The sequence below is a fragment of the Sturnira hondurensis genome, unplaced genomic scaffold (assembly GCF_014824575.4).
Source record: "Sturnira hondurensis isolate 20B ecotype Veracruz unplaced genomic scaffold, ASM1482457v3 Scaffold0022017, whole genome shotgun sequence".
NCBI classification, from domain to species: Eukaryota; Metazoa; Chordata; class Mammalia; order Chiroptera; family Phyllostomidae; genus Sturnira; species Sturnira hondurensis.
The window spans coordinates 4700515-4727238 of record NW_028094648.1 but is presented as its reverse complement, the minus strand read 5'-3'; the positions used below and the strand labels follow the sequence as shown (position 1 = coordinate 4727238).

General features: G+C 39.0%; 1 protein-coding gene across 3 annotated transcripts in view; it reads right to left on the bottom strand.

The window, feature by feature from the left end:
- The window catches only part of PPAT (phosphoribosyl pyrophosphate amidotransferase), a 32596-nt gene extending 5968 nt beyond the window's left edge, over positions 1-26628 (bottom strand). The window contains exons 1-5 of one of the 3 annotated variants that reach the window (XM_037034062.1): positions 26347-26628; positions 3504-3570; positions 2729-2935; positions 781-893; positions 539-684 (exon numbers count right to left, since the gene is read on the bottom strand). In XM_037034062.1, coding sequence (XP_036889957.1) covers positions 539-684; positions 781-893; positions 2729-2935; positions 3504-3570; positions 26347-26474 — 661 coding nt within the window. In that variant the 5' untranslated portion in view covers positions 26475-26628. Of the gene's footprint in view, positions 1-538; positions 685-780; positions 894-2728; positions 2936-3503; positions 3571-22157; positions 22214-26346 lie in introns of those variants that run through there. The other 2 variants (XM_037034065.1, XM_037034063.1) reach the window with 2 other exon arrangements.
- Positions 26629-26724: the final 96 nt, after the last annotated feature.

Sequence of the window (26724 nt, the reverse complement as noted above, 5' to 3'; positions counted from 1 at the left end):
ACATGATCGCGGTTCGATTCCCAGTCAGGGCACATGCCTGGGTTGCAGGCCAGTTCCCAGCAGGGGACTCACGAGAGGCAACCATACATTGATATTTCTCTCCTTCTCTCCTTCCCTTCCCCTCTAAGGATAAATAAATAAAATCTTTAAAAAAAAAAAAAGAGCACATGGATCCTCATGTGCTTTGAGCCAAAGATAAAAATTAATGATCCCAAGATTCCTTCAAGCATTTCATGGCTCAAACAAGACATCTGATAAATCAAGAAGAAAAATCACTGAAATCATACTTCACAAATGAAAAAACTAGGCAAGGATATAAATAGGCAATTTAGGTAGGAAAAAATAAGAATGTTAAATATATTAAAAGTGACTCATTGTCTGGAATACTCGAGGAAATATAAAGTATCATTTTTTTTCTTTTTCACCCAGCCCCTTCTTACTCATATGCTTCCAATATACATAACAATTTCAGCGTGTGCCAACAGAACCAGGAGTTAGAAAAGCATTAGGAAATTATATTCCTTCTGAAGTTCATTACCTTTATTATTTATATCAGATACAGGAATAAGACGACCAATGCATAGAGGACGATTTCCATAGGGATCTCGTACTGCATAAATAACATCTCTGTGCATGATAAGCAGGGAATATGCTGTGGGGGCTTCCTTCATTAAGTTTTTAATCCTAGAATTAATTACATAATTGAATGAATAATTTCATTTATAAACACTTGCTAGGCAAAGCTTTCATTATGAGAAGCTTTCAAATTTACTACATTACCTTGCTACCCAGTCTGGGGTATCGTCTTGTTCCTGCGGAGGGGTATATGCCAGTAACTGGGTGATCATTTCACTGTCAGAACTTGTTGACAGACCAATACCATGGCGCAGAAGCTGGTTAGGAGGCAGAAGAGTGTGATCATTAGAGCTGCACTGCACTCCTCACCCAGTAGCCCGCCGTAATAGGAAAAGATAAGGCACCGTCTGGACACGAGTTATGAAAATCCTGCCTTCCGTTAAATGGTATGTGCATATCATAACAGAGAACAGCTGCGGGAAGTTAGTCTCTGAAGGCTCTCAGGCAGGGGGGAAAAAGTGCTTTAGGAAGTATACAGGAAAGCTTTTGAAAGCTGAGTATGAAGGAATGTAGAGCTGCAAAGGGGGAGAGAAGGGCTGAGAAGGCATAAGGATTGGGAATGTGGCTCTAACTCTCTCAGCCCGACATTGCTGACAAACAGGACACATTCCCCTGAGACTGGCACTCTGGAGCCGGGGCTCTCAAGCCAGGTTTGTTGGCTCACACTGATCACTAACCACTGACAGAGTAGAAGAAAGGAGTCAACTGTATTGAACAATCACGTGTAAAAGATGTAATAAAATTTGGTTAGGTACACTCTTTGATGATGAAGAGGTTCTGAGAAAGTCTGACCAGGACAAGGGCATTGCCAAGGTCATGCAGAGGCTGAGGTTAAACAGACACTACAGAACATTTGCAGGGAGCAGCTGAATGTTACAGATGAAGTCCGGCATCTGGGTTAAGGTGTTATGTCTAGCAATTGAACTGAACTTATAGTGGTTATCTCCAAGTGGTGAGTTTTAAAATTAATTTTATTTCATTTTTATATTTTTCTAGCTTTATTTTTAAAAATTTTAATTGGGGGACAAAAAACCACTACACATTATTGTTATTTAGAATGCCAGAGCCTAAGAAGAGGGCAGGAAGGACAAACCTCTGGGAAATAACTTAAGCTAGAATCGAAAATAGAAGGACACGTTGAACAGAAACGTGGATTCTAAATATTTTTCACCCATCAATTCACCATCAACTTCTTTAACTATTAATCTGGCATGAAATGCCTGGTTCTGGAATACTAAAGAGATAATGGTGGGGGTTGGGGGTTGAGGTGGCAGAGAGAATGTGTGTGTCTGTGTTACCTATTATTAAATACTCCCTGAGGTTTTTATTTGAGGTTACCAAATGATTATTGGAACCTAACAAACTGAAGAAAATTGGCATTTATTAATGAATGGGAATAATGGATGAGTAAGAAGCTACCAGGAATATAAAAATACCAGGTAGTTTAAAAAGGGGGGAGGAAATGAAGTGATAGATGAAAAGACAGTCACAATAAAAACAAAAAGCTCCAGCCCTGGCTAGTGTAGCTAGGTGGAGTAAGTGCCAGCCTGCAAACCAAAAGGTTGCCAGTTCGATTCCCAGTCTAGGGCAGGTACCGGGTTGTGGGCCAGGTCCCCAGTCGGGGGTACACCAGGGGAAACCACATATTGATGTTTCTCTCCCTCTCTTTTACCCTCCTTTCTCCTCTCTAAAAATAAACAAAATCTTAAAAATAAATAAATAAAACACAAAGCTCCAAAAACCATGATATGAACAAAACAGAATATAACTTGCTTTGCCCCTTTCTCAGGCTGTGTCCTATAATTGTTTCCATATCACTTTTTCTTATATTTATCATCTGCAAGTTTACATTCCATTTAATTCTTATGCCTTTAACATAGGGGCAAAGCTAAGGTGATAGTTAAGAGTCCATAAACTATGAACCCTGACTTCGTTCTTCTAAATCAACTTTTTCCAAATCTGGGTTGTGGGCTGGGTCCCCAGTTGGGGGGCGTATGTGAGGCAACCACACATTGATGTTTCTCTCCCCTCTCTTCTCCTCTGTCCAAAAATAAATTTAAAAATCTTTAAAAAAAATTTTAAAGAAACTTACCTTTTTCCTTAATCGAGTAGCATTAACCAATTCGCCATTGTGTGCCACAGCTATTTTCCCATGAAGTGTTTCAACAACAAAGGGCTGACAGTTTTCTAATTCGCAGTTTCCTGTAGTAGCGTACCTCGTGTGTCCAATTCCAAGATTTGAAGTATATAATTTCTTCAGATTGTCTTCAGTAAAGACATGATTTATGAGACCCATTCCCTTGCAAAGTCAAAGTAAAAACTCATCTTAGGAAAAAAAAACAGACCTAGTGGCTAGTGAGTAGAGGCTTTATTAAGCCTCTGCCCAGGCACTCACAAATTAGACAAAGCAGTTCACTTAATTTCTCTGTGCTTCAGAATGCTAATCTTATAAAAGGACTTAACTGTAAGAACTGTAAAGCATTTTTTAAAACTTGAGGTGAAATTCACATAATAAACTAACCACTGTAAAGAAAACCATTCGGTGGCATTTAATACATTCACAATGTTGAATTTGAAGGGCTGGTGTATTAAGCATAAAATTTGTCAAATATCATAAACTAAATTATTTGCATTTTAAAAATTCAAAGCATGTTGAAGTATTTAAATATATGACCTGCTTGCATCAGTCTAGCAAACAATCACTGGGAAAGAAATGCATCCTAATTTGACAAATAGAAATGATTGATACAAAGATTAACTTTTATGTGCAAATTATTTATCCACATTTCCTTCTCCCACCCTCATACATTAGTTAACATCTGGCTATTGTTACCTTTATAATCAACTTTTTTAATATTCAAATATACCTTATGTGTTCTGTATGTTGGTACTGAATTCCCATCACTGGTGACAATACCAGCACTCTCCTGACCCCTGTGAATATAAAAAGATATCGACTTAAACTTACACCATTGAGGTCATCATCCTTTTCTCAGAAGAACTGATGAATTCAGTCTGACTACACATTAAATGCTACTAGTACTGCTGTCACTGCTACTCATGATAATAATCTGCAATAGCAGTAGATGATATTGTCTGACTTCTAATATGCCAGGCCCTGTCTTAAACATTTACATGAATGATTTCACTCATAGGCTTTCACAACAATACTATGAAGTAGTTACTCTGATTACCATTCCCATTTTACAGATGAGGACACTAAAGAAACAGGAGTTAAATAACTTGTCCAAGGTCACACAGAAGTGGAACAACCAGGATTAGAACAGACAATCTGAACCCCAGAATTTGTGCTTCTAACTCTGTACTGTGTGACATCTAAACGAGGTTGAATATGTAGATAAGTACATAGCTATACACGAAAATCTCCAAATAAGATAGCAGTTAAGGTGCTTGCTTGCAGTACTGGAATTATAAGCAAAATTTATTAATTTTGATTTTGCTTTCTTACACTTTTCAAATTTTTTCCAACAAATGACACTTGTTATCAGAAAAAAATGATGCATTTAAAAACCTTAATCTGATCAGGCAATCTGTATCTTATTTCCTGCATCAGTAATTTTAGGTGATGACACAGAGAAGAAAACCAAAAGCTACCCCAGAGGCAGGGTAACACATGGTAAGGCTCAGAGGGTCTGCACCACTGCAGAGTACGAACTCAAATGAGAAAATAAAGGTTCTAACTGTTCAGCAGTTTTTAATGGTTCTCAACAAGAGCTGTAAGTATTAGATGTCTATTAATAAAATTTTGTTCCAAAGAATACATATCCACTAAGAAATAAAGTAAATATCTACCATATATTTATGTATACATTAATACATTGATTTATTTGTAAAAAGAATCTCAAAATTATATATTATAATTGTTTAGGCATTTCAATAAAAGAAAAACTACATTAAATGCACTTGCAAAGTAAAAAATCTAAAAAATTATAATTGAAATGATTTTACTAAATTACCAATGCATTAAATACTATGCTGAAAATATTACACACCCTGACAGACTAAATTATTTATGACTTAGGATTACTTACTGAAATGATGTGGTCTTAGAGTTAATGATGCTAAAAGACTGAGAGATTCATATCAGAGGAAAATAAATTAACCTGAGTGATAAACCTTAGGACAGAAAGAAGAACCTCTGCCAAACAATTTCCAGCCCAATTTTTAAAAAAACCAACAATCATTTAGTAAACTAGACTAAATTAGGTAAGAAAATAAATCTTACTTAAAAATGGTTTCCTGCCCTGGCTGGTGTAGCTCAGTGGATTGAGCACGGGCCTGCGAACCAGAGGATCGCGGTTCGATTCCCAGTCAGGGCACATGCCTGGGTTGCAGGCCAGTTCCCGGCAGGGGACACACGATACATTGTGTGTCCTCGGCAGAGGCAACCATACATTGCTATTTCTCTCCCTCTCGCCTTCCCTTCCCCTCTAAAGATAAATAAATAAAATATTTAAAAAAAAATGGTTTCCTTTCCCTTTTGTCTTGAGGGCAATTTTTTCCCTTAAAAGCTGAAATGAATAAGGTCAGGAATCATGTAGGTCCAGTTTTCTTTAATCACAAAGCCTGCTTATTTGGCAATTTCTCAAGTTACTCCCCTCAGGCAGCTTGTACCAGTTAAACTAGATCCTTCCAGCCACTTAGAGCTTACTGAAAATGAGCTATCTGGTTTCCTGGGTAACAAATCCTTGGCTAGAAATAGTAAAATATTCCAGGTCACTTTCAACAGGGAGAGTGGAGCAGGAAAGCAATGGACTGAAGAGGTTAAAGCTTTGCTTGCTAAGTGTCTGGGCAGAAAAAATATATGAAGAAAACTTCATGGAACACTGAGAAATAAAGGAATAATTTACATTGCTAAGAGGCTGCAAGCTCTAGGAGTATGCAGAGATTGAAAGCAGTGCCTGGCAAAGTCCAAAAATCTCATACAAATACAGAAAGTTAAATATGCTCACAACTCTCTGGAGACAGCTCTAAAACTGTGAAATTCTTCTGTGCTTTGGATGCAATCCTGCAGTAGGAGCCTGCCATTCAATTAAAAGAGGAAGAGGCAAATGGCAGGTGCTTGGCAATACTGAGCCCAAGTACATCCCCAGAGACCACTGAAGGTAAAAAGGAAAAGTAGAATTCTTTTGTTTTTTGATCAACCAGCTGCAAAATACAGGTCTTCTGAATCTATATGATAAATACAGACTGAAATGTCAAAGGTGATTGAAACAACTGACCTGTCATGCTATTTTGTACAAGGTAAAAATTAATTTCAAAAAGAGGTTAAAAAACCACTACTTTTAAAATCGGTAAAGGAGAAAAAATGCATTAAAATAACACTAACTGCTACTGTCAACTGCTCTTCACATATGTCTCATATGTTTTTGGAAAACAGAATGGTTTCTGAAAATATTTTAGGTTTAAATCTAATAAAGAGTGGGAAAAAATCCAATATATTGTTCAACTACTGTTTTCCCACAGCTCCAAAAAGACAGACCTTTCTGCTTTATATTAACACTCCCACCTTCCTAAGTTTATAAGTAAAAGCACTAAACCCCTGGTTAGGCGGGTCAGTCGTTTAGAACCATCTAATACACCAAAAGTTTGTGCTTCCATCCCAGGTCTGCATGTGTTTAGGAGGCAACCAATCAATGTTTTTCTCACATTGGTATCTCTCTCTCTTCTCCTCCCTCTTTCTCTCTCCCTCTCTCTATAATCAAACATATCCTCGGGGAGGGATTTTTAAAACATTTAAAAAGCACTAAAATGCTAAGACCTGACAAACAACTTCAAAGAACAGCTCCATTTTAACAAAAGGTAAAATAAAAATACATTTGATAGATTAAATGATTTAGATATTAAAACAAGGTTCCTGACATTCTGTGTTAAGTCCAACACCATTAACAGAGAAATTGCTCACTGTCTGCAGAAACCAAATACATAATTAGGCAAAGTGGGGAAATCAAAACCAGTAATGACATTTCCCCTATAGCCAAAGTCTTACAGATGTTATTTTTAAGAGCAGAAATGTTCACTTCAAAACCTGTAATACCTACTTTGTGTGTACACGGTTGCATGCAGCCTAACCATGGAAAGAAGGGAACCATGAAGAAATGTAATACCCAAGAGAATATGGTAAGTGGTATAATAAAGGTAGTAAATAAGAAGGTGGTTAAAATGATAGAGATTGTGGCTGCATTTGGGTTGACTTGGGTTATCTGAACATCTTGCTTAAAGTTTATTAATAATTTGGTTAAAAAATCCACTCACATACTCCATTTACATTTTTTGAAAGTATATTTTATTGATTATGCTATTATAGTTGTCCCATGTTTTCCCCTTTATTTCCCCCTCCCCTGCACCCCTTTACCAGCATTCTCCCCACTTAATTTAGTTCATGTCCATGTGTCGTACATTTAAATTCTTTGGCTTTTCCATTTCTCATGCTATTCTTAACCTCCCCCTGTCTATTTTGCACCTACCATTTATGCTTCTTATTCCCTGTACCTTTTCCCCCATTCTCTCCCTCCTCCTCCCCACTGACAACACTCTGTGTGATTGCTTTTTCTGTGATTCTGTTCCAGTTCTGGTTGTTTGGTTAGTTTGTTTTTGTTTTCAGTTCAGTTGCTAGTTGTGAGTTTGTTGTCATTTTACTTTTGATTATTTTTCATCATCTTTTTCTTAGATAAGTCCCTTTAACATTTCATGTAATAAGGGCTTGGTGATAATGAACTCCTTTAACTTGACCTTACCTAGGAAGCACTTTCTCTGCCCTTCCATCCTAAATGTGAGCTTTGCTGGATAAAGTAATCTTGGATGTAGGGCCTCACCTTGCATGACTTTAAATACTTCTTTCCTGCCCCTTCTTGCCTGCAAAGTTTCTTTTCAGAAATCAGCTGATAGTCTTATGGGAACTCATTTGTAGGTAACTGTCTCCTTTTTCTCTTGCTGCTTTTAAGATTCTCTCCTGCCCTGGCTGGTGTAGCTCAGTGAATTGAGTGAGGGCCTGTGAACCAAAGGTTCACAGTTTGATTCCCAGTCAGGACACATGCCTGGGTTGCAGGCCAGTCCCCAGCAGAGGATGCATGAGAAGCAACCATACATTGATATTTCTCTCCCTCTCTCCTTCCCTTCCCCTCTAAAGATAAATAAATAAAATCTGAGGAAAAAAAGATTCTCTCCTTATCTTTAATCTTGGGTGATGTAATTATGATGTGCCTTGGTGTGTTTTTTCTTGGGTCCAACTTCTTTGGGACTCTCTGAGCTCCCTGTACTTCCTAGAAGTCTACATCCTTTGCCAGGTTGGGGAAGTTTTCATTACTTTTTCAAGTAAGTTTTCAGTTTCTTGGTCTTCCTCCTCTCCTCCTGATACCCCTGTGATTCCGATGTTGGAACATTTAAAGTTGTTCCAGAGGTTTCTAAGCCTCTCCTCAGTTTTTTGAATTCTTATTTCTTAATTCTGTTCTGGTTGAATATTTACTTCTTCCTTCTGCTCCAACGTTGCTTTGAGACCCAGTTTCCTTCCCCTCACTGTTGGTTCCCTGTCTATTTTTCTTCATTTCACTTTGCATAGCCTTCACTTTTCCCTCTATTTTGCGAACATACTCAACCATTTCTGTGAGCATCCTGATTACCAGTGTTTTGAACTCTGCATCTGATAGGTTTGTATTTTTTCTGCAGCTTTGATCTATTCTTTCATTTGGGCCGTATTTCTTTGTCTCAGCATACCTGTCATAAAGTAAGGGGCAGAGCCTTAGGTATTCACCAGGGTTGGGCAAACCACGTCTCTGAGTTGTGGCGGAGGGGTCAGAGAGGGAATAATGCCGCTTGCTCAGCTCTCTGCTGGCCTTCAGTCACTTCCCCTGCTACCCACAAGCAAACTGGGTTTTCCTGGTGCTGATTCCCTGGTGGGTGGGTTTGTGTACGTTGTAGAACCCTGTAGGTTGCTCCAGCAAACTCTCCTGTGAGGCTAGGGGTTTCTCCCACCACCACAACCCCAGCAGATTCTTACAGCCAGAGGATTTGAAGTTCTGGAACCCTGGGTTGTACCATCTGTCTCACTCCCTAGTTGTTCCTCCCAGATTATATGCATACAAATATAATGCCAGCCACTGCCTTGCTGCATGTCCGCTCCACCTGACTGCCTATCTCCACCCCTCCTACTGGTCTGGATTAATGTTCTTTAACTTCTTGGTTGTCAGACTTCCATACATTTCAAATTTGTGGCCGTTCTGGTTGATTTTTGTTTTTAAATTTGTTGTTGTCCTTCTTTTGGTTGTGCGGGGAGGCAAAGTGTATCTACCTACGGTCTCCATCTTGGCCAAAAGTCACTCCCTTTACATTCCTGATGCTATACCAAATTCTGAGAAAGCTTTGTAGTCAATACCATGTTATACAGCAATTACATTATTTTATTCAGTTAATCACCTTGCACTTTTCATCATTTAAATACTTTCAATATTGACTACTGAAAAGAAATCACTCGGCTTCTAAAAGGCTTTGGTTTTAACAGGAGGTTGGCCTACTGAAGATGTGTGTGCTAATATTTCCACTTCTTAACGGGGTCTTCATCTAGTCTATTCAGCTACCTGCATGGCTGCAAACTCTCCAGTTTTACTCAGGAGCAGACGGCCAACAACTACAGCGTGGCTGCGTATATCTAAGGCATCTCAATCCCCCAGATTAAAAACCAAACTCTCTTCTCCCATCAAAATTGATTCTGCTACATATTGTTTCCACCTTAGTATCACTGTATTCCTGATCACTTCAACAGAAACATTTGAGGTATCTTTGACCTTTGGTCCATCACTAAGTCTTTTTTAAAAAAATCTGACTTCATGTCAGTTGGGATATAAGAAATATGCATGACCTCTGTTGCCTTACAATTTTGGCTGATTTTTATGTGACCTACAGAACTCAAAAGTTTTTAATGTATCAGGGCCTTTTTATAAGGCATAGGAAGCTCCCCTTTATCTAGAGCTGATTAATTTTAATGTCTTCTGTTTTGGGGGTTTTTTTTGGCATAACCAGCAAAATTTTCATTGGTGTTTGGTAAAATGAAGAAAAGAAGAAAACGTGCTGTTGGGATAAACCTCATGCAAGTGGTAAAGGCAGAGCATCTAGTCCTCTTTTCTTCTTTTTAATAATTTGTACTTTGGTAGAGTCTATTATGTTGTTTTATCATACTTCTTTTTTTTAAAGATTTTATTTATGTATTTTTAGAGAGAGGGGAAGGGAAGGAGAAAGAGAAGGAGAGAAATATCAGCATGTGGTTGCCTCTTGAATATTCCCAACTGGGGACCTAACCTGCAATCTAGGCATGTGCCCTGACTAGTAACTGAACCAGCAATCTGTTGGTTTGCAGGCCAGCACTCAATCCACTGAGCTACACCAGACAGGGCTGGTCCTCTTTTCTAGGCAGCAGGTAACCTGGCTAAGCCTTGGCAAAGGATCCAAACACAAATTCTAAGAGGTGTTTCATGCTCTGGAACTTATAATCATCCTCAACCTCAGAATACCTTTGGCTACTGCTGCCACATTCCTCCAGTGACCAAGTTTCCACTTTAGCTCCCTCCTCTTACCTTGATACAAATGCATCGGGAATAATGATTTAAGAGTTTCAGTCTATCATCTCCAGGGCATGGGACCCGAGTACAATTTTGGGATTCATGTTAGAAATGATTAACTTAAGGGAAACAAAGATCCCCTGATGTGAGCTGTTGTTCTTTTACACTGGCCACCTGTATGATAAGCTCCAGGCCCTTTTCTACTGATGTAAAAAGCAAGCCCCAAACCAGACAGAGGCAAACCCCACCTTTTTCCTTACTGGTCTCATCAGTAAGGAAACTCAGATGTTAAGTTACCTGGGTTTATCTGTGTCTTCTATAATTCTCTCTAAAAAGAATTCTTTAGTAATTTCAGATTTTCAGTTTTCATATTCTCAATTAGAGCCACAATATTCCCTAACTGCAAATTAGACTCAAATAATTATAAAACCTGATTTAAAGTTTTTGACTACCTTTACTTTGAGAGTTTTAAGTTGATATAATTGTGACATTTGAAAATAGTGGTACATCCCTTTATTTTTCATTTGTTGTTCTATTTCAATGTAGAAATCCCTAATAAAATTTTTAAAATAACAACCAACATTCAGCCCTGGCTGGTTTAGCTCAGTGGATTGAGCGCGGGCCTGTGGACCAAATAACCGCGGTTCAATTCCCAGTCAGGGCACATACCTGGGTTGCAGGCAAGTTCCCAGCAGGGGACCCACAAGAAGCAACTGTACATTGATATTTCTCTCTCCCTCTCTCCTTCCCTTCCCCTCTAAAAATAAATAAATAAAATCTTTAAAAAAACAATTTATTAACAAAAAATAATAACCAACATTCTTCTTTTTATTCTTTAATGGAATGTCTCTAAATATAATGGTGAATCATGAGTTTAAATGAATGTTCATGCCATTTAAAACCACACCTAACAGTTGATCTAACGTAAAAGGTAATGCTATTTCTGTTACACAATAAGCAAAACTGTAAAAATACATGAGAATGATATGAAATAAGATAAATCTTTTTTTTAAAATCCTCAACCAAGGATATGTTTACTGATTTTAGAGAGAAAGGAAGCGGAGAGGGAGAGAGATAGGGAAGAAGAGAAAGGGAAACATCAATATGAGAAAGAAGCATGGACCTGTTGCCTCCAGTATGAGACCCAACCCAGGACCAAACACACAACCTGGGTATGTGTCCTGACTGAGAATCAAACCTGCAACATTTTTTTTTGGTGTATGAGAACTTTCCAACCAACTGAGCTACTGGGCCAGGACAAGATGAATAAATCTTTAATTCAGAAACTACAAAGAACAATCAAAATGTACTTAACTACCTCCTGATCAGTATGCAAACCTCATTCTAACTGTAATCATCTTCAACTTCTGTGCCAATTGAATTCCAAGTTCTGCCTGCTGGCTTCCTTTGAAATGTTTACTTTTTTCCTCAACATCACCCTCCTCATTTAATTACTTGAAAAAGTAGCCAATTCCTCACTTTATAAAAACCTGTATAAAAAACCCAAACTATAAACAAGGAAATCAGGGACAGACTTCTTCATTTTTCAAGGTTGGCATGTTCTTTTAAATGACATATTCTTTGTCCATTTAAGCATAACTTACAAAACACATCCATCACAGACCTAGGAAACTTCATGACTATGATCAAATTCAGCTCAAGCTACTAGCATTACCAGTTATGTTAGTCTAATTTTTACTTTTCTTAGTACTTATTTCTCAAAGGAATTCTGTTCTCTTTCCAGGCCAAATGCCAGTTACATTAGAAGACAAGGAAGACATCTCAGGAAATCCTTTACCTTTGGTTTCTCATGTCAGACCAATGGAACTAAGTATAGAATTAATTTGTTCCCCTCATTTTTACCAATCTATACTTTTAAAAATCATTTTTAAAGCATGATTTCTTTTAGAAGTATAAATTACCTAGAAAGATTAGCCTTCAAATTTCTAACCTTTATTTTTTAAATAATAAGAAATATGATGGCCAAAGTTACATGTAGTAGGTGGTAAATATTTAATGAGCATATCACTTGGCATTCTAGGGAGTCTAAGACACAAACAGAATTTTTACATTGAAAGTAAATAATATCAAATCCATAAAGAGGTCAAGGATGATTTTACTCACCCAAGTAAAGTCAACCTAAATTCCCCTTTTGCTTCTAAATTCTTACTAAAGTTTAAACAAAATGAAGAAAAATACTGAAAAGCACTTCAAAACAAAGACATTAAATAAGCCACAAATAAGTACAATTCCCTAACTCGGCAAAATACTATAACGTGTTTTTTAATGACTTACATTATATATGCTGGGGTGTGAACTACCTTTTTATAAAACATGAACATGAAACCTAAGAAAAACACAAGATAGTATGGTTAGACAGTATGGTTGTGTAAAATAACCAATACAGTGTCAGGTAACATCATTTACATAAAATGAGTTTCAAAACTGTACTAGAAATCTAACATGAAGGCGCCACGCTATATTAAAGGATTTATAACTTAACCGGAGATATTCTGTATGAGAGCAAGGCATTTCTGGCACATTTCTTTGTATTAAAAGAACATAATACTTCACGAAATGCCATTTGGTTTGACCAAGGGGTATCTTTTATTTTCACAAGGAGTAAAATACACCAATTATTATAATGGAGTTCATCCAAGCTCTTATGAGCAGTGTTGGTTCCCAACCTTGAGTGCAAAGTAGAATCATAATCTGGGGGTGAGGAGTTGCGGGTGGGGGGTGGCACCAGAATAGNAGAAAACAGATGTAAGCGTCCTTTGTCAAGCATTAAAATGTAACAATGGAAGATGTTACCAAACTGGGTCTAAGGGTGCTGTTGTACTCCCAAATAGAGCATACACTGTGTACTGCCTTGTGACTTTTCAGGCAGAATATTCTAAGATTTTGATGGTGGTTAATCCTACACAGCCATTTAAAAATTCAATTATAGATGGCAAATGTTGTCTTCAAGGTTAGTTTTGATTGTGGAACCCAGTGCCTTGCTAGTTTTTTCAGCACATTCTCCAAACTATAATAATGTGCTCTATTAATGTGCTCTATTAATAATGTGCTCTATTAATATTTTTGGAGCAATTCTCCAAAAATAATAATAGAGTTTAAAACACAATCCTGAAAGTGAATTTAAAAAACCCACTCACTATATATTTCACAATGTTTATACAGTCAGTGCTAGAGATGCAACTGAAAATGACTTGCTCAGTAATATGACAAAAGAACTCAGAGACAGATATAAAATGAAGTCCTAACAACATTCTTTTTTTGTGTACGTGTGACAAAATATGTAAGATATTATTGTCAGAAGTTGCTGTGGACTGAACTGTGTCACCCCATTTCAGTCGGCCCTAACCGCCAATGATTTTCATGTTAACATGCAGTGTATTCCGAAAGTGACATAGGATATACCTACAATCAGTCTAGAAATTGTTACTTTAAACTTTTACATGAAAATAGAAACGAAGGTATAAACTCATAAGGATCCTAGTGGCTAAATACATATGAAAAAAATTAAACAGGCAGGGATTTTAGGCATACCTGCAATATATACCTATTGATGGACAAATTGTCACTCCACTATTTAGAAAGTTGTTGAGGTGGAAAGATATGAATATTCACATCAAATGTTCTTTAAAAACAAAAACATATTAAAGCAATGGATAGTTTCAGGTGAAAATAGGTAGAGTTTACCTCATTTTTATTTTATATATTTTACTAATGAGATGTTGTAACTGGAGTTGCCATTGCTCCTTATTGTTAACATTGACATTTGGTCATAAAACTGATCCCCCAAAGTAATTTCTTTCCAATCTTACATGTGTGTTGGGGGCTTCTTTTTCCATCCACACCCCCCAGCTCTGCCCCAGAAAAGAAAGTTCAGCTAGAGCTATGGATCCCGTGGATTCTGGATGACTACTTAGTTCCCAATTCAAAACTCTTCGGAAATTTTGGTCTAGTATAGGTACCAGAGTGGATTCGGGCAACTGTATTTTAATAGAAGATCATCTACACAACCAGGGTTGAAAACCACAGCTAGATCATCATGTTTAGATAAAACCAGCAGAGGGTTGAAAAGAGTAACATATAAACTCCAATTTGATTCCAATTAGTGGAGAAAAATAATCTAATATACTGTCAATTAAAAATGCATGACCAGCCCTGGCTGGTGTGGCTCAGTGGACTGAGCACCAGCCTGCGAACCAAAAGGACACTGGCTAGATTCCCAGTCAGGTCACATGCCTGGGTTGTGGGCCAGGTCCCCAGTTGGAGATATATGAGAGGAAATCACACATTGATGTGTCCCTCCCCCTCTCTCTTCCTTCTCCTCTTCCTAAAAGTAAATAAATAAAATCTTTTTTAAAAGTTCATGACTAATGCAATATGAAGGGAGTTAGCCACTGGGAAAAATGACAGAATTCTTAGGCTATACCTAGTACAAGTAAAAAAAAAAATGGCTCATGAAAAATGCAAAACTACTTTGGGTTTAAAATAAATGTATGTTTTGCCCTGGCTGGTGTGGCTCAATGGATGGAGCACCAACCAGCCTGCAAACAGGAAGGTCACTGGTTCAATTCCTCATCAGAGCACATGCCTGGCTTGTGGCCCAGGTTCCCATTTGGGGGCACATGAGAGGCAGCTGATCGATGTTTCTCTCGGACATTGATGTTTCTCTTTCTCCCTCCCCTCTCTTCTCTCTAAAAATAAGTAAAATCTTAAAAAAAATAAAATAAATGTACTTTTCTTCCTAGACTGAAGCATAAACAGGAAAAATAAATTAGAATGTTATCAGAGGAGAAAGGACCATTTGCCTAGACAGAAACTTTTGTTTGATGATTTAACTACATATCTCTTTTGGTAGGAGAAACAAAATTGACTTAGTCATCTCCAATATCAGTTGCCATTTATATAAGGTGAAATGCCTCGATATCTTGGTATTCTTCCGTGTCACTGCTTCTAGCGTAGGACAGTCACAGGTAGGTTAATTTGGGCTCAGAGGGGTGAAGCTGGACATAATTAACACAGTTCTATAGGAACGAAATACATCCTATTTAAGGAGGTTTTTCTTACCTTCAATCTAAAAATCACAATTGAAAGACTACACTGTTCTTTTAAGAATAATCTTGCCCTGGCTAGGGTGGCTCACTGGATGAAGTGCTGGACTGCGAAGCAAAGGGTTGCCAGTTCAATTCCCAGTCAGGGTACATGCCTGGGTTGCAGGCCAGGTCCCAGCAGGTGACTCACGAGAGGCAACCATACATTGGTATTTCTCTCCTTCTCTCCTTCCCTTCCCCTCTAAAGATAAATAAATAAAATCTTTTTAAAAAAAAGAAATTTTCCTTTGCAGAGTGCATGTTTGTCTATGCAGTTAATAAATAAATCAATTAACCCCGAAGTCCTAGAACTGATAAATGAGTACAATAAATTTACAGGACACAAGATCACTATAAAAAACAAACAAAAAACCTGTTATGCACCACACACACAAAAACGTGTGTGTGCACACACACACTCTCACAAATGATGATAAATGAAACTGGGAAAATCTGAATCAGAGTAATGGATCACATCAAACTCCTTGATGTACTTGTATGTATTTCAATCGTACAAAATGTTACCAATGGATAAAACTGGCCCAAATGTAAAAAGGATCTGTTATTTCTTACAACTGCATGTGAATCTACAATTATCTTACTAAAAATTTCAATCAAGAGAAGAACTAGCCCTGGCTGGTGTAGCTCAGTGGATTGAGCACAGGCTTGCCTGCAAACCAGATGATCGCGGTTCGATTCCCCGTCAGGGCACATGCCTGGGTTGTGGGCCAGTTCCCAGCAGGGGACTCATGAGAGGCAACCATACATTGATATTTCTCTTCCTCTCTCCTTCCCTTCCCCTCTAAAGATAAATAAATAAAATCTTAAAAAAAAGAAAGAGAGAGAGAGAAGAACTAGCTCATTAGTAGCCCTATGTAGCTCCAAAGTAAAACCTGTCATTTGAGACCTTGATATTTCCCAAGAAGCTAAACCTCACCTGTCTCACCGTGCAAACATGTCCTAAATAAGATCTGGTCTTATCCTGAGGTAAACCTCCACAGACCTATTGCTGTCCATGCAAATGAGGCCCTAACCACCTTTGGCCTCACTGGTGTGTTAATACAAACCATTGTCTAGTTTTACAATAAGCATTACAAGCAACTGCATAGACACCTGTACATAGAATTTTTTTTAAAGATTTTATTTATTTATCTTTAGAGATGAAGAGAAGAAGAGAGGGAGAGAAATATCAATGTATGGTTGCCTCTTGTGAGTACCCTGCTGGGAACTGGCCTGCAACCCAGGCATGTGCCCTGACTGGGAATCGAACCGTGATTGTGTGGTTCGCAGGCCTGAGCTCAATCCACTGAGCTACACCAACCAGGAGAATTTTTAAAAATAATGTCCCAGAGTATAAGTACAGCTGGCATAAAAGAATACTATTTATACAATATTTGATTGTGATACACCACAGAAATATGCATCTGAGGAGGAGCTTTCCCCAAACAGCTGACTTGTAAACATCCTGTTCATACACTGGTACACCAGAGCAAATCCATGTTATATTTTCTGGGCTAAGCACCATCAGTTTCTTAAAATGTTTATCACCTGTCTGCTGTAATGTCTGAATGTGAAAGGTGTTGAAACCATTTACTCTTATTCTCCTTTACGTGCATTGCAGCAAGGATCACTCTTATTTACAATGATCAAATAAGAAAACAGATGTAAGCGTCCTTTGTCAAGCATTAAAATGTAACAATGAAAGATGTTACCAAACTGGGTCTAAGGGTGCTGTTGTACTCCCAAATAGAGCATACACTGTGTACTGCCTTGTGACTTTTCAGGCAGAATATTCTAAGATTTTGATGGTGGTTAATCCTACACAGCCATTTAAAAATTCAATTATAGATGGCAAATGTTGTCTTCAAGGTTAGTTTTGATTGTGGAACCCAGTGCCTTGCTAGTTTTTTCAGCACATTCTCCAAACGCAAAATATTAGTTTTGTAAACAAATTTAAACTGCTATTCTCTTTGTTTTCTGACAAAGGAAGATAACACAAGTACTGCTTCCGAAGAACTTGGAGGCCCTAAAGCATCACAAAAGACCATTGGGTTAGGCACAGGGTCTAAATTGTTTAATTTTAAATGTTAGTTTGATATTTAAAGTCTAATATATACCTGTTTAAGTACTTATGGAGATGCTCTCTATAAATGTATACTGCTTCATTATACCTGAGCTAGTAGAGAATATGGTGGGGGAGAAAAGAAAATGTCTACTCTTACTTCTTAGTAACAGAAATTAGTAAACATTGAGACTCTCCATATTTATAAATACCCAGTGAAGATTCCCTATTGATGAAATGCAGCTAAATAATCCTCACTAATATTAGAGATTAGTCTGCCTTATAATTTTAATTATAAAATGCATACATTTGCATATTATGTGAATGCAAATGTATGAAAAAAATCTTGACCCTCAAATTGAAATTTTTCTAATTCTCAGTGCTTTATGTCAATCTAGAATATTTTTTAAATTTTTAAAATAATTATATTTTATTGTTATTACGCTTGTCTTGACTTCTTCCCCTTTACCCCCCCACCCCCCTACCACTGTCCATGTCTATGTCCATGGGTCATGTGTATAAGATCTTCAGCTACTCCATCTCCTATACTTTAATTTAGATCCCCATGGCAATTCTGTAACTACCTATTTATACTTCATTTTTGTAAAAAGATTTAAAATATTTATTTATTTTTAAAGGGAGGAAAAAACATAGGGAGAGAAACATCAATGTGTGAGATACATCATCAGTTGCCTCTTACACGCCTCCAGCCGGGGACTGGGCCCACAACCCAGGCATGTGCCCTGTCTAGCAATTGAAATGGCGACCTTTCAGTTTTCAGGCTGACAATCAACTGAGCCACACCAGCCAGGGCCCTATTTATACTTCTTAATCCCCTCACCTCTTCACCCATTCTCCCACACCCCCTTCCATCTGGCAACCATCTAGTAACTAACTTTTCTCTTCCTGGTAACTAACATCTGGTAACTAACTTCTTTTCTCTTTAACATTTGGCATTTTATTTATGGTATGTCTTGGAGTGGGTCACCTTGCATGCATCCATCCTGTTTGGGACTCTGTGCTTCTTGGATTTCCATGTCTTATTTCCTTCAGCAAATTAAGGATGTTTTCTTGCATTCTTTTTTCAGGTAGATTTCCAATTTCTTACTCTTTCTCTTTTCCATCTGACACCCCTATGATGCAAATGTCAGACCTCTAAAGTTGTCCCAGAGGCTGCTTATACTACCCTCATTTTGGGGGGAACATTTTCTTCTTCTTGTTCTGGTTGGTTGCTTTTTGTTTCCTTATGTTCCAATTCATTGATTTTTTTCTTGGCTTTATCCACTCTATTTTTTCCAGTAAATTGTTCTTTATTTCAATTAGTGTGTCCTTCATTTCTGACTGGATCTTTTTTATGCTGCTGAGGTCCTCGCTGAGTTCTTTGAGCATCCTTATAGCAAGTGTTTTGAACTCTGAGAGATTACTTATCTCCATTTTGTTTAAGTCTTTTTCTAGAGCTTTGATCCATCATTTCATTCGGGCCATGTTTCTTTGTCTCCTCATTTTTGCAGCCTCCCTGTGTTTCCTTCTATGTATTAGGTAGAGCTGCTTTGACTCTATGTCTTGGTAATGTGGCCTAATGTAGTGGGTGTCCTATAGGGTCCTGTGGCACAGCCTCAACTATCACCCAAGCTGGGTACTAAAGGTGTGTCCTTTGTAGGGCTGAATACACCCTCCTCTTGTAGTAGAGCCTTGGTTGCTGTAGGCAGGAAGATAAGCCTCCACACTTAGTGGAGGAACCCAGTGGGGATTGAGTGGTCCAGTGGAAGAAACTGCTGGAGCCAAAAACCTAGTGGGCATTGAGTGGTCCAGTGGAAGAGCCTAAACTGCTGGAGCCCCAAGCAGTTCCTCTTGAAGAACCCACACTCAGACTCACTCCCTCTGAGATCCAGCACTGGAGTAACAGCTTGAAAGGCACCAGTGGTATACAGGGAGGAAATGAAGTGTCTGGCACCAAGGTGAACAGAGGCCATTGTCCCTTTGCTAAATCCTTCCCCCCCAGAGCTGATAGGCTGGTGCCATGTCTGAGATTCCATCAACCTGGCTAACACTGACCCACGTGAGATCCCCAGAGACTCAGCTCCATACAACTCATGGGCCGACCCAAGCTGCTTTTCTGTAGGAAAGGTTGGTCTTGGCTCGCGCTACACAACTTCCTAAATGCTATCAAAAATCAATAGCTGGCCTCAGTGAGCCCCAGGCCTGGCACTAGCAGCAATAGATTAGAATCACAGCTTGACTTTACCTGGGAATCTCCAAGCCTGGCATAAGTAGCAGGCATCTCAGATTACTTTATAGCTCAGGCAGGGTAACCCCAGGCAAAACAAACAAGGAACGCCTGACCTTGGCCTGCACCACCGCAGAAATCTCCAGGGCCAGGGTACCCAGTGAACAGCTACAGACCACATCACCCTGCCCCTGCACAGCTGATCCTCCATGGAGGGTGGAGGATGGTGGTCAGTGGCCACAGTCAATCCTTGCACCTGACTGGCCCAGGTAATCCCTCCCATTGATCTACTAACAGCAATCAAGGCTCAACTACATGGGGAGGGTGTACTCAGTCCACATAAAGGGCGCACTGACAGTATTCAGCTTGGGTGATAGTGGATGCTATGCTACTGGACGCTATAGGACACCTACTACAGTAGGCCACACTACCAAGACAGGGAGTCATCACAGCTCTACCTAATACATAGAAACAAACACAGGGAGGCTGCCAAAACCAGGAGACAATGAAACGTGGCCCAAATGAAAGGACAGATCAAAACTCCAGAAAAAGGCCCTGGCTGGTATAGCTCAATGGATTGAGCGCGGGCCTGCAAACCAAAGGATCACAGTTCAATTCCCAGTCAGGGCACATGCCTGGGTTGCAAGCTAGTTCCCAGCAGGGGACATATGAGAGGCAACCATACATTGATATTTCTCTCCTTCTCTCCTTCCCTTCCCCTCTAAAGATAAATAAATAAAAAGTAAAAAAAAAAAAAAAAAAGAAAAAAACAGAAAAAGACCTAAAGAAAAAGGAGATAAACAATATATCAGAGGCAGAGTTCAAAACAATGGTTATAAAGATGCTCAAGGAACTTAGTGAGGACCTCAACAGCATAAGAAAGATCCAGTCAGAAACAAAGGACACATTAATTGAAATAAAGAACAACTTACAGGGAAACAACAGTGCAGTGGATGAACCTGCAATCAAATCAATGATTTGAAACATAATGAAACAAACAAAAAAACAATCAGAACAAAGAACCAAAAAAAAAAAAAAAACCCCATAAGAACAGTATAAGCAGCCTCTGGGAAAACTTCAAGCATTCCAACATTCACATCATAGGGGTACCATAAGGGGAAGAGAAAGAGCAAGAAGCTGGAAATCTATTTGAAAAAACAATGAAAAAAAACTTTCCCTAATTTGGTGAAGGAAACAAGACATGCAAGTCTAGGAAGCACAGAGTCCCAAACAAGATGGGTTTAAAGAGACCCGCTCCAAGGCACAACATAATAAAATGCCAATGCTTAAAGATAAAGAGAGAATCTGAAAAGCAGCAAGAGAAAAGTAGTTAGTTATCTACAGGGGAGTTCCCATAGGACTGTCAGCTGAATTCTCTAAAGAAACTTTGCAGGCTAGAAGGGATTGGCAAGAAACTTGCAAAGTCAGGAAAAGCAGGGACCTGCAACCAAGATTGCTCTACCCAGCAAAACTATCATTTAGAATTGAAGAGCAGATAAAGAGCTTCCCAGACAAGAAAAAAACTAAAGGAGTTCATCATCACCAAACCATTATTACATGAAATGTTAAAGGGTCTTGCTTAAGAGAAAGAAGATCAAAGCTATGAACAATAAAATGACAAAAAATACATACCTATCAACAATGGAATCTAAAAAACAAAGTAAGGAAACAAGAAGAACAGAAACAGAATCAGTGATACAGAGAGTGTTTTGATGGTTGCCAAATGGGAAGTGTGGTATGAGGGAATGGGTGAAGAGGTAAAGGGATTAAGAAGTACAAATTGGGCCCCAAATGGTGTAGCTTAGTGGATTGAGTACAGGCCTGTGAGCCAAAGGGTCGCTGGCTCAATTCCCAATAGGGGCACATGCCTGGGTTGCAGGCCAGGTCCCCAATAGGGAGCATGCCAGAGGCAACCACACACTGATGTTTCTCTCCCTCTCTTTCTCCATCCCTTCCCCTCTTTCTAAAAATAAATAAGTAAAATCTTTTTTAAAAATTAAAAAATGGTAGTTACAGAATAGCCATGGCGATATGAAGTACAGTATAGGAAATGGAGTGGCCAGAGAACTTACTTGAATGACCCATGAACATGAACAATGGTGGGGAGAATTGCCTGAGGGATTGGGGTGTGCAGGGTTAGAGGATAACGGGGGGGGGGGGATTAGNATAGCAGGGGGGGGGGGGGGGGATCAGGACAACTGTAATATAGCATAATCAATAAAATATAAAAAAAATAAAACAAGTCACTTTCCCAACCTAGGGGATGTAAAACAGTATAGAAATGCGACATTTGCCTGGCTGGTGTAGCTCAGTGGATTGAGCGCGGGCCTGTGAACTACACGATCGCGGTTTGGTTCCCAGTCAGGGCACATGCCTGGGTTGCAGGCTAGTTCCCAGCAGGGGACTCATGAAGAGGCAACCATACATTGATATTTCTCTCTTTCTCTCCTTTCCTTCCTCTCTAAAGATAAATAAATAAAATTAAAAAAAAAAAGAAATGCGACATTTGGTCATTATTACTAAAACATTAAAATCAAAATAAAGTTATCCCCAACCTTAATTTGGCGACTCAAAGAAAGTTCTCTGACTACTTCCTCTGTGTTTTCCAACAAACTAAATGAAAAGAACAGGTACTAATTCCATGAAGATTTATCTGAATGCATCTTTCTCACAATGGTCTTTCTGTGATAATGTTATACACTCTGTTTGCAGAGCCAGTGTCTGTATCTCTTAAGAAAACTCCTGAGATCGTTGCATATCAGTTTCCTCAAAGCACAACAGAACCAAAAGATTCCATAGACTATTTCTGTAGACAGGAGAACCCCTCCATGACCCAGCTTCATCAGGTAAATCTCATAAGTTTTCAGGAGACGTATCAAAATATTTATCAATTGTAGGGTTCATTTCCTAATCCAGGGAAGCAATAATTCACTGAAGGGCATTTTCATCTCCTAACCAAAGAAAGACCAAGTAGTTGATAGATAGGATATAAATCTATGAAGTTTGGATAATTCCTTTCATGGAATCTTCAAATATGTCCAGATCATTCTAGTCTCCGTAAAATATGACTATGGTTTAAAAATTAAAACTTTTGTTCTTTGACAGGTGGGATGTGGTTTGTCCAAAACTTTGCAAACTACTGATGTTTCAAGACCAAAAAAAGCGTTTGGTGATTATACGAAATCTGGCACAAACCAGCACACACACAACTTACACAGATGAAGAGGACAATTTAATGTCCAATGTTAAACTAACATTGCCCCCTAAAAAAGTAAAGCTAAAGAATAAATTTGTGAATAGCAGAACTACTAAAAAGAAGTATTTCTGGATGAACCTATGTAGGTTTAAGTATCCAGAACATGACTGTCTAGCAACTAATAATTCATCTGTTTTTATGTGAAATACATAATAGTACAATAGAATAGTGAAATACATTCATGTATTCTGTTATCCCTGAAACTAAATATTTTAGGTCGAATAATGCCTAAGACAAAAAAACAGGACCATATATAATGCAAAAGCAGTAGAAATATCACCTCTAGACTCCCATGTTTTAGGAAGATAATGTATGAGAGAAATTACTTCATCAATAAAGGGGGGGAAATCAAATTTTGTTGCTGTTGTTTTAAAATTAACCACTGAGTGTTGAGGGGGTGAGAAGGTAGGCAACAGATGATTTATCGATGTATGGTGTTAACTAACCACTATATATTAAGCTATAACAACCTATCTAGGCTTGTAGTTTTGACATTCCTGGACTCAATTAGTTCTTAATCTTTAACCCCCTACCTACCAGTGTAGATGAACAGATATTTTCTCCAAGACCTAAGGGAACAATTTAATTGTTCTTCCAATCAGTCAGTTCCCATAAAAGGTGAGGACTTTGCTAATTTAAAATTTTGACTTAGATAGAATTATGGGTGAGAACTAGCCCTACTGGGGCACTCTTAATTATTCTGTGCCTACAAAAAAAAAATCTTGCATAATCATACAATCACATGTATACTGTCATCCTGTATTATCTCATCTCATAATTCTTTCATATAAAAGCTCATATAGAGCCCTGGCTGGTGTGGCTCAGTGGATTGAGCACAGGCCTATGAACCAGAGTTGCTAGTTCAATTCCCAGTTGGGGCACACGCCTGGGTTGCAGGCCAGGTCCCCAGTGGGGATGCGCCAGTGGCAACCACACATTGACGTTTCTCTCTCTCTCCCTCCCTTCCCTTCTATCTAAAAATAAATAAAAAATAAATCTTAAAAAAAAAAGCACATGTAAAAAAGTGCATGTAACTAAGCATCAAGCTGCAATCATAAAAAAAAAAAACAATCAGTCCCCTTCAGAGGGGATCCATAAAAACTCAAATTTATTTTTTAAAAACTGTGTATTTAGTCTTACATATTTAAACTTAAGTCAGCTTCAAAGTACTCTCCATTTGGTGCAATTATACCCACCAGGATGTTTTTTTCACTGCTCAAAACAGTTTTTGAACTCATCAATTTTGGTATCTTTTAGTGTTTCTGCTGTTTTTTGTTTCACTTCCATACTGGCAAAACATTTCCCTTTGAGGGCTTTTTTCATTGGGGGAAACAACAAAATGTTGCTTGGGGTGAGTGAGATGACATCATGTGAATAGGGAGGGTGGAGCACAGAGGTCATGCTGTTTTGGGTCAAAAACTGCTGAACATTCAGCATAGAGCAGGCAGGTGAGCTCATAAATCACCCATCATGAAACAGGGAAATGCACTGAAAGATTCTTCAAAAAAAAAAATTTCAATGACGCCAAATGCAATCTCTCTCAACAACAGCAGCTGCTACACTGATACAGATGGGTTCCTTCACCTGGAGGGAAGCCTGTATATTACAAGGGGCTCACCCACTATAATTCCAATTTTTGGAGGGGTCACCCCTCATATTTAACAAAGAGATCATTGGAATGAACTTTGAGGTTTTATTTTAACTTTTAACTTTTTAATTTAATTTAATTTTATTTTATTTTATTTATCTTTGGAGGGGAAGGGAAGGAGAGAGGGAGAGAAATATTAATGTATGGTTGCCTCTCGTGTTTTCCCTGCTGGAAACTGGCCTGCAACCCAGGCATGTGGCCCTGACTGGGAATCTAACCGGGATCCTTTTACTCGCAGGCTCGCGCTCAATCCACTGAGCTACACCAGCCAGGGCTTGAACTTTGAGTTATTTTAACTAAAAAGTAAATATTAAAAAAAGAGCTCAAAATCAATTTATATTTTTCACAGACCACCAGGCAACTCTATAGATCCCTACATTCTACACACCTCTTCCATGACAGAATACCCAATATAACTACTGAGTGTTATCAACTAATGTTGCAATGGACTGCCATGCAGATAATGCATTTTGCATTAGCTAGTCCTCTCCATAAATGTATTTTAAAACAAGATCTTTATCACAGTCAACCCAGCTAGCCAAGATTAGACTCATTCAAGTTAAAAATAATCCACTTTGATTCATCCGGGATTCTAAGTGACTCTTAGTAAACATAGAATACAAGATGTGAAACTCATACTCAAGTATGTGGGACCCTGAAAGAGGAAAAAGCCGACTTCTAAGCTTGATGAAAGAAAGCTACCATAATCATTTGAAATGCCTTTATACAGGTTGCACCCCTACTGCCGGTAAGTGTTATTGCCAGGACCTTCAATTGTTCTAGAAGTTGTTGGTGTGGTACTTACTGCCTTATTGAAACTTCGGAATAATTTCAGTGATGAAGTTGAACCTACGTTTATATTTCTTAGCCCATCAGAACTGTTTATATCAACTTCCAATTAGATCAGATAGTATATAAATAAAAGATCATGAAAGCAAAATTACTTAACCCAAAAGGATCTACCAATTTTTCAGAATGTCTATCTCCCCACATAGGAACTATTCCGTTCTTCTTTTAAAGGCAGTTACTTTTTGGTGTCTTCTTTTACCACTAACCTTCTCAATATCTAGAACGTAAACCGATAAATTTTGCAGATGCACCATTCCCTGTAATCGGGTTTTTTCCCCCAGTTAACTTATACAACATGCAAAAGGAACCGGAACCGGTCCTTTTTTGAACACCGGTAAGTCCTATTTCCTCGGGTTTGAACTAAGGATTAAGTTCCTACACCTAAGATTACCTTCATNTTCAGAATGTCTATCTCCCCACATAGGAACTATTCCGTTCTTCTTTTAAAGGCAGTTACTTTTTGGTGTCTTCTTTTACCACTAACCTTCTCAATATCTAGTAGAACGTAAACCGATAAATTTTGCAGATGCACCATTCCCTGTAATCGGGTTTTTTCCCCCAGTTAATTTATACAACATGCAAAAGGAACCGGAACCGGTCCTTTTTTGAACACCGGTAAGTCCTATTTCCTCGGGTTTGAACTAAGGATTAAGTTCCTACACCTAAGATTACCTTTATCAAAAGCCTTCGCAAACAGGTTCTGCGCTAACACTAGCAACCACCGACACAAGCTTATCACAAGTGCTGCTCTAGGCGCAGAGAAATTAAAACGGGCCTGCACTCGGAGCGCACACACCGGAGGGAGGGCAGAGTCCCCAAAGAGCCCTAAGAGATGGGTGGAGAGGCAGGCAGGTACTGGTTCAGGTTAGAGAGGTCTGGTCCCCGGGGTTATCAACCATACGCGAGACCGCTCACTCGGGCCGCAGAAAGCAGCCTGGGCTGATAGAGAAGCACGCGCCACGCCGCCCCCACCCCTCACCAGGTTGCTCACCGGTGCTGCAGCCCCACGAGTCCCAGAGCGATCACATGCGGCACATCTAGCTGCGTGGGCCACTCTCCTGAGCTGATGCAGCCGAACACGCCACATTCCTCCCGGATCCCTAACTCCTCCAGCTCCATGTTGCCAGAGGAAGCACGTGGAGGGAACTCCCGCCGCCGGGGTCTAAGCGCCAACCAGAAGCCCGCAAAGCCTGTACGCCTCGTAAACTTCCTCCGAGGAGCTCACCCCTCGCTACTGCGGCGGCGCGTGCTTTCCCCAACGAAACAGGCGTGACTAGCTTGCCAATGAGGTGGGGAGAGAAACAGACAAACACTCCGGGGCGCCTGAGGGGCGGTGTCACGGCCACTGCGGGGTGGGGCTAGTCTTCAC